The sequence below is a fragment of the Triticum urartu genome, chromosome 5, assembly GCF_003073215.2.
Source record: "Triticum urartu cultivar G1812 chromosome 5, Tu2.1, whole genome shotgun sequence".
Classification (NCBI taxonomy): Eukaryota; Viridiplantae; Streptophyta; class Magnoliopsida; order Poales; family Poaceae; genus Triticum; species Triticum urartu.
The window spans coordinates 455,897,880-455,906,465 of record NC_053026.1 but is presented as its reverse complement, the minus strand read 5'-3'; the positions used below and the strand labels follow the sequence as shown (position 1 = coordinate 455,906,465).

General features: G+C 50.4%; 1 protein-coding gene across 1 annotated transcript; it reads left to right on the top strand.

Moving 5' to 3' along the window:
* The first annotated feature begins 5,148 nt into the window (after positions 1-5,148).
* LOC125556256 lies at positions 5,149-6,807 on the top strand. Its single transcript, XM_048719027.1, has 2 exons — positions 5,149-5,518; positions 6,107-6,807. Exon 2 carries the CDS (start codon positions 6,156-6,158, stop codon positions 6,549-6,551), a length of 396 nt encoding a protein of 131 aa, XP_048574984.1. The 5' UTR covers positions 5,149-5,518; positions 6,107-6,155; the 3' UTR covers positions 6,552-6,807.
* Positions 6,808-8,586: the final 1,779 nt, after the last annotated feature.

Below are 8,586 nucleotides of genomic sequence, written 5' to 3'. Positions count from 1 at the left end.
ATTGATCCCTTAGCCGTGTGCGGTGCCCCCCTCCACCATAATCCACCTCGATCATATCATAGCGGTGCTTAGGCGAAGCCCTACGTCGGTAGCAACATCATCACCGGCATCACGCCGTCGTGCTGACGGAACTCTCCCGTGAAGCTCTGCTGGATCGGAGTTTGTGGGACGTCATCGAGCTGAACGTGTGCTGAACTTGGAGGTGTCGTGCATTCGGTACTTGGATCAGTTGGATCGTGAAGACGTTCGACTACATCAACCGTGTTCTCATAACACTTCCACTTACGGTCTACGAGAGTACGTGGACGATACTCTTCACTCTCGTTTCTATACATCACCATGATCTTGCATGTGCATAGGATTTTTTTTGAAATTACTACGTTCCCCAACAATTTCTTGCAAGCTTTTGATGTGTATTACCGAGATGGCCCAGAGATACCTCTCCGATACTCAGAGTGACAAATCCTAATCTCGATCTATGCCAACTCAACAAACACATTCGGAGATACCTGTAGAGCATCTTTATGATCACCCAGTTACGTTGGGACGTTTGATAGCACACAAGGTATTCCTTCGGTATCCGGGAGTTGCATAATCTCATAGTCGAAGGAATAAGTATTTGACATGAAGAAAGCAATAGCAATAAAACTGAACGATCATTGTGCTAAGCTAACTAATGGATCTTGTCCATCACATCACTCTCCTAATGATGTGATCCCGTTATCAAATGACAACTCATGTCCATGGTTAGGAAACCTTAACCATCTTTGATCAACGAGCTAGTCTAGTAGAGGCTTACTAGGGACACGGTATTTGTTTATGTATTCACACATGTATTTAAGTTTCCGATCAATACAATTCTAGCATGAAAAATAAACCTTTATCATGAATAAGGAAATATAAAATAACAACTTTATTATTGCCTTTAGGGCATATTTCCTTCAAGCAATATGAAAATATGACCGAGGGTGTAAACGGTGGAGGGGGGAGGGGCGCCGCACACGGCTAAGCAATTGTCGTAGTTGTGCTAGGAGCCCCCCTCCCACATATATATAGGTGGGGAGGAGGAGGAAGCAGCCAGGAGGCGCCCCCAAGTAGGCCGAATCCTACTTGGGGTCTCTCCCGGGGGGGGCCCCCCTTCCCTTTTGGGGGGGGGGGGGAAGGGGGGGGGAGGGGGGGGCCCCCCCCCCCCACCTTTCCTTTCTCTCATGACGAGGGAAAGGCAGGAGGGGCCACCCCTCCCCTTTCCTTCCCCTAGGGTTGGCTGGCCATGTAGAGGGGCGCACCAGCCCCTAGTGGGCTGGTCTGTCCCCCCGTTTGGACCATTAGGCCCATACACTTACCGGGGCTGTCCGGAACCCCTTCCGCTGACCCGATGCCTACCCGGTGCACTCCGAAACTCTTCCATTGTCTGAATACCATCGTCCTATATATCAATCTTTACCTCTCGACCATTTCGAGACTCCTCGTCATGTCCGTGATCTCATCCGGGACTCCGAACAACATTCGGTCACCAAATCATATAACTCATATAACACTATATCGTCAACGAATGTTAAGCGTGCGGACCCTATGGGTTCGAGAACTATGTAGACATGACCGAGACACCTCTACGGTCAATAACCAATAGCAGAACCTGGATGCCCATATTGGCACCTACATATTATACGAAGATCTCTATCGGTCGAAGCAACATACGTAATTCCCTTTGCTCATTGGTATATTACTTGCCCGAGATTCGATCATTGGTATCTTCATACCTAGTTCAATCTCGTTACCGCTAAGTCTCTTTACTCATTCCGTAATACATCATCTTGCAACTAACTTCTTAGTTACTATGCGTGCAAGGCTTCTTATGATGTGTATTACCGAGAAGGCCCAGAGATACCTCTCCCATACTCATAGTGACAAATCATAATCGTGATCTATTCCAACTCAACAAACACCTTTGAAGATACCTGTAGAGCATCTTTATGATCACCAAGTTACGTTGTGATGTTTGATAGCACACAAGGTATTCCTCCGGTATCCGGGAGTTGCATAATCTCATAGTCGAAGGAATATGTATTTGACATTAAGAAAGCAATAGCAATAAACTGAAACGATCAATATGCTAAGCTAACGGATGGGTCTTGTCCATCACATCATTCTCATAATGATGTGATCCCGTTATCAAATGAAAACACATGTCTATGGTTAGAAAACCCTAACCATCTTTGATCAATGAGCTAGTCTAGTATAGGCTTACTAGGGACACAGTATTTGTTTATGTATTCACACATGTATTTAAGTTTCCGATCAACACAATTCTAGCATGAATAATAAACCTTTATCATGAATAAGGAAATATAAAACAACAACTTTATTATTGCCTCTAGGGCATATTTCCTTCAGTGACCCACTTGCAACGAGGCAGGCCAGCAAAGTGCAAGCCCGGCCGCAGCGGTTGTGCCTACACCAAGGCCCGCAGTAGCACACACAACAAAAGGAGCTGGGCAACACCATCGGGGGAGGGGAGACCTGCAGGGGAGTACCAGCCAAGGCCGAGGCCATGCCATGCTGCTTCGCACGCCGTACCAGCAAGGGGAGCAGCAGATGGAGAGGAGCTCTCGAGTCGCGTCGAGAGTAGGTCTCAGGGGAGGAAGGCGCAACACGCCGAGAGGGATGAATCTATCCTGCCGCCACCCTCCCTTGGCTCAACACGTCTTTGCCGGTGAACCCTCCGGTGGCGGCAATGGGAGGGGAGTGTAGAGTTTCCCCGTTGCGCCTTGGGGAGGAGTGGGTGTGGGTGTGTGGCGGGGGGGGGGGGGGTTACATCTCGTTAGCAGTGAAGCTAATGGCTGTTTTTAGTTGGCTTGCCATAGGCTTAAACTGAAAGAAAATTGTCGATAAGTGCTTGTTCACTCATTTCAACCTGTATGTAGTCCATATTAAAATTTCCAAAACAAAGTACTTTTCTGCATTACTATTTCTGTCACTATTTTGTTGCTAGTGCTATCATATTACTATGCTACTAGTAAATTGTACCAAGTAAGTTATCTATCCAGGTGTGGTTAAATTGACAACTCAGCTGTTAAGTCTTATAAGTATTCTTTGTGTCAAATCAATAAATTTGGGTTGAAATGCTTCCCTCGACGACTGTTGCGATCCCCTACGCTTGCAGGTCATTAGTCGCCGCCGCAACTTAAAGGAGGACGCCGTCGGGGATGAGGCGAAACGTGTGCACCGAGGCAGGCCAGCAAAGTGCTAGCTCAGCCGTAGTGGTTGTGCCTACATCGACGCCCACATCAGCTCACAAAACAAGAGGAGCTGGGCTACACCGTCGAGGGAGAGGGGACCTGCAGAGGAGTAGTAGCCAAGGCCAAGGCCACACCATGCCGCTTCGCACGCCGGACCAGCAAGGGGAGCAGCAATACGGGAGGAGCTCTCGACCCGAGTCGAGAGTGGATCTGAGGGGAGGAGGACGCAACACGTCGAGAGGGACGAATTCGTCCTGTCGCCACCCTCCCCAGGCTCAACATGCCTTCGCCGGTGAACCCTCCATGGTGGCAATGCGAGGGGAGTGTAGGGTGTGGTGGTGGGGGTGAGGGGGGAGGTACATCTCGTTAGCAGTGAAGCTGATGGCCATTTTTTTTGAACAATCACCGGGGGGAGAGGATCCCCACCTGAATATATTACTCAAAGGTGCCCGAGGGAAAATTGCAGAATACATTATAGATTACAGCGAGAGGAGAGGTACAGGCGCCAAGACACGGCAGCCTCCCTACTAACGTGGTCCTTAAATCTGAAGGACCAAAGCGTGAAATCGGAGATAATGTTCCGAATAGTATCTAGGGGGGAGTGTATCTCGTTACGGAACACACGAGCGTTTCTGGAATCCCAGAGCTTCTAGAGGACGGCAAGGGCGACAGTAGGCCAAATGTTGATGTCGAGGCCTACCGGAGTAGGAGTATCCCAGATGAGGTCGATGCGGTTAGGGGCCTGGAGTCCCAGTATGGACCAGACCTGGCCCATGCATGGGCAGAGTAGAGCGAGGTGCGCCGCATCCTCAGAAGACAAGTCACATCGAGGGCAAGATGATCCCGAGGTAATGGTCTTGCGATGTAAGTTCGCCATCGTGCTTAGCCTGTCACGGCAGAGGAGCCAGCCGAAGATCCTCACCTTGATTGGTGCCTTGGATCCCCAAATGTGCCCAGCGTTGAGGTCAAGCTCATGGTCGGAGGAGAGCAAAGAGTAGGCGCACCTCGAGGTGAACGAGGAGCCGTGGATGAGGAACCTGTCGTCGGGCGCATTGCTTGTGGTAACATCCTGCAACAAAGACAAAACAGACGCAAGCTCGGCAGAAGCCACATTGGTTAGGCGGTTCCGCAGAGTAGCGAGTAAATCATTATGCATGACATGAGATACCAGGACAGAGGGAGCAGTGGAGTGAGAGAAAAGGTGGGGGTATTTTTCTGCAAGCGGAGTCGGCAAGAGCCAAGTGTCGAGCCAGAAGAAAGTGTAAGTGCCATTGTTAGTAAGGACGAAAGAAATTTTACGAAGGTGGTATAGTTGTTGGTTAACGATTTTCCAAAGGTAGGGGGGGTTTGGTGGCCTAGATGTGAAGTCGAGAGAGTAATGTTGAAAGAACCAGTTGACCCAAGATAGGTCAGGTTTTTGAAAAAGTTTGTTTGCCATAGGCTTAAACTGAAACCAAAAGGTCGATAGTACAAATCCTCGGAGGCCGGGGGGTGCACGGGACGGCCATAACTACGTGATGAACAACACCATCACTCGAGTCGTCCATGTTGTTGGTTCGTCCTCCGTGGAGAGGACACGGCCGAGTTTGGTGTTTTCCACCAGGATGGTAAATCCTTTGTCTCTTCCAGCATTTTTCACCCCTCTGCGCATTTCCCTCCAAAACTACAAACAGGGAATCATCAGTGCATCCACGTACACTGCGTCGCCAGGGGACATTTCACACTGGCCTTGTCTCGTCTCTCACGTTACATGTCCCCGCCGTCCTCAGTGGCCAAGTCTTGTAAACCACAAGCAAAAGCGAGAAGAAATGGGTGGTTTTACCGTGACGCTGCCCCAGGATGCCCTGCGGGTACATTCCTGCCTGTGCCTCCACGTTGTTACTGCGGTCCATGGGCGGTATAGCATCTTTCCCACTCTCCCTCTCTCTGGAGAATAGTGTGACCAGTTTCCTCTGCCTCTCGGTTCTCTTCTCTTCTCTGTGTGCGCACAATCTTCCACAAAACCTCAGACGCTCCCCACCCACCGTCCGTATCTGCCGCCCATAGTCCATTGGCCCAACAGCATCACCCTGCGCCTCCTCTGTTCTCCGTCTTGTTCTTGCCCGAGGGCAGCCGTAGATCAGTCCAGACAAACTAGCAAACCAACCATAGATCAGTCCAGACAAACTAGCAAGCCTCTGAAGATCTCCTCTTGCTGCAAGAATCCAAGAGAGGGGAGTTTTGTTAGAACAAGCTCGTCGCCTGCCTTGCCTTGCCAGCCAGCTTCTTTGTCGTTCCAGGTTCTTCGTCGTTTCTTTCTCTGTTCTTCTGTTAATCAATCCCTAGTTGGACCTGGGGTGATGATTTGGAGTTCTTGATAGCGCTCCACTGGTAGATATGAGGTTGCTCGCGGTTCTTGCCTTTTGTTTTTGGTTGTTGGATTTAGATGGTACAGTGGTTAGGTTGCTTTGTAGCTGGTTCTCCTTGGATACCCACCTAGCAAGCAAGCAAGCTTTCATTCCCACCTGAAATAGGTCGGAGTCCTTTGATTCTCCTGGTTCTACAGACTGATTTGTGGTGAAATCATCGGAACTCTGGAAGATCTTTTGTGTATTTTACCCCCAACAACAGATGGCATGCATCTGTAAGGAGGGATTCATCGTTAGATAGCCGAGCTTTAAACCAACAGCTGCTTAATCTGAACCTTCTTGTAGCCATTTACAGTAGCAGATTTTCAGATGCTGACTGAAAGTCTGAAACCTTGTCTTCTGCTCTCTTTTTTGACTGAAAATCATGTCTCTTTATGCATCAGTTATTTGGTTGATTCTTTCCAAGGTAGGCACCGAGAGGAAAGATGGTCTCACTCGATTTATTTCTGCTACTTGCAGCTCTGTTATTAGAGCTATTGGGTCAGGCTGTGGGCTGCCTGGATCCTGGATGGGCAGGCCTAGAGGTGGGAAGGCCAAGGAATCGATGGAAGCTGCGAAGAACGAGGATGCGGGTAGCGCTGGTGAGGAGGTGATCCCAACCTACAAGAGGAGGGGACGGCCACAGAAGCTTCGCAAGCACGATGCCGATGAGGAAGAGGACACCGCCAAGGTTGAAGACGACGGCGACGGCACAAAAGAAGAGATTGCGCCACGCAAGGAGTCGACGGGCGCAGCCGGGAACGGAGGGAAGAAGAGGCGGCGGCAGTCGAAGCGCGGCTCGGAGTCAGCGACGGACGGGAAGGGCGGCGCTCCGGCGAGGGCGCCAACCGGATTCCGGCAGAATGGGAGCCGGCGGAAGAGCACCCCGCGGAGAGCTGCGGAGGCAGGGGTGGAGAGCAAGTGAGGCTCTGAAGACTGAAGAAGAAGTGTGACGTAATGAGGAACTGCCTAATTGCAGCAAGTAGTTATGCAGTACTACTCCAGTAGCTTGAAAATGCACTATTAGTGGTAGCTTTTAGATTTATTATGAGTTACTATGACATTATGGATTTTAGGGATTTATGTCAGTTGGTTCTATGGCCAGTGCTAATGGCTGGCACATGGATTAAAACTTTATGAGAGGAACTCCATTTACGGAGCCCTAATTGCTTCCCCGTTCATGACATGCCTGACGAAAATGGCAATTACGACGAATCCGCCACCCGGCTCTTGTGTCGCCCTCTTGCGGGCGACGAACCCTAGATCCCCTAGCCCCCCTCCCTCCCTCCCTTCCCTCCCCGTTGCCTCCCGAGGCAGTCGCCGGCGCCCTGCGTGGCTGCTGATGAAGGGGGCGGCAAGGCTTGTGCTGCCTTGAATCTCTTTGGGGAGCTCTGGACGCCGTGGCGGCGGCCCTGGGACCGATGGCGGCGTCGACCTCGTCCGACAGGTGGCGCTGCAGGTGTTGGTTGGCCCTTCCGGTCGCGTGGGCGGAGGTGGCTTCTCGCGACGTGTTCTACTCCGATAGGTGCGCCAGATTTGGATCCCGACGTTTCTTCTCGGCGCCATCCGTCCTCGTCGGCTACTGAGTCGGCTGCCCTGTGGGCGTGGTGGGGGTTGGCTTGGGATGGGGGAAAACCCTGGTCGACCTCCCGTCGACCTCGACGCCGACGGTGGCTCTGGCCCCGTTTCCCCTCTTGAGGGGGCGCTCGATTCCCCTCCTTCCCCCACCTCCTCCTCCCCCAAATCCTGGGTCAAAACCTTGGCCATCTATGGTCGGGCGACAGCGGCGCTCCTGCGTCGTGATCTTTTTGAAGACGGCGCCTTGGGATGAATGGAGAATAGTGGATGTGCTCTGGGTCGTCTGCGTCGGCGGCGGTGGTGTGTTTCTTGCTGGGCGCCATCGGTGTTGGGTGTGAGGTTGCCTTCCCGCTTCCGTTTGTGTGGTTCCTTGTTCGGCGGCGTTGTGGGGTTGCTGGCCGGTGGTGGTGCTTCAGTTTGGGGCGAGTGGAGATGGTGGTCTCCCCTCCGGCAACTTGTGTGGAGAGATGGTGCTCTCTCCCCCGTCCTCGGCTTGGCTGGCCTGGCATGTGCGACGATGCTCATTCCTGCAGCGGTGTCCTTCTCATCCTCCGTCTGTTGCGGCTCTATGGCCTCTGCTCGTGATGATCCTCTTCGGCGTGGAGTTCACCTTAGACTTGAGTTGTTGTTTTTATCGGTGGCAGCTGTGCTTGGGCCTTTCTAGTTAGCATCTTAGTTCTTGTTGTCTACTTTTCATACTTGTCTCAAGATTGTATCCATGTAATAAACACCATTGTATCCCCAGCCGGTTGATGGCTTCATTAATTTGAAGTCAGGCTTTATCCCTTTCTCTAAAAATGCCAATTACAGTTTTGTTTTGTTCTTAAAAGCTTTTTTAAAACAACTACTAATGTATTCATCGATGGTCATGCTACTACAAAAGAACATCATACGTAACAAAGATTACATCCATGTTCGCAGACCATTTAGCGACGACTACAAGCACAGGTGCAAGCCGAAAACGTGCCCCACCATCGCCCCTCCCTAATCGGAGTCGGGCAGACTTATTGTACTCCCTCCATTTTTATACAAAGCCACAAACTCATATTACAAGTACCAAGATAAAATTTAATGCCTTGCTTTGTAAAGTAGTTTTTTTCGTTTACTGCAATCATTAATACACTGCATGAATGCAAGGAAAGGATAGAAAGTCGATTGGAGCGTCATTATGACTGCATGCATGCAAATATTAAATAGGCTTCTAGTTCAAAGAAATATCAATAACTTTGTCTCAATTATTGTTGGTGGCCTTGTATAGATGCAAATGTATTTTTCATAGTGACCTTGTATAAGTAAATGAAGGGAGTAGTAGAAAATTGAAAAATCATTGTGCTAAGGCACATAGGACACCGGAACAACAACCATCACCGATGAATAGGCCG

Coding starts and splice junctions, on each gene's coding strand:
- LOC125556256 (XM_048719027.1), top strand. CDS start 6,156: ATGGGCAGGCCTAGAGGTGGGAAGGCCAAGGAATCGATGGAAGCTGCG.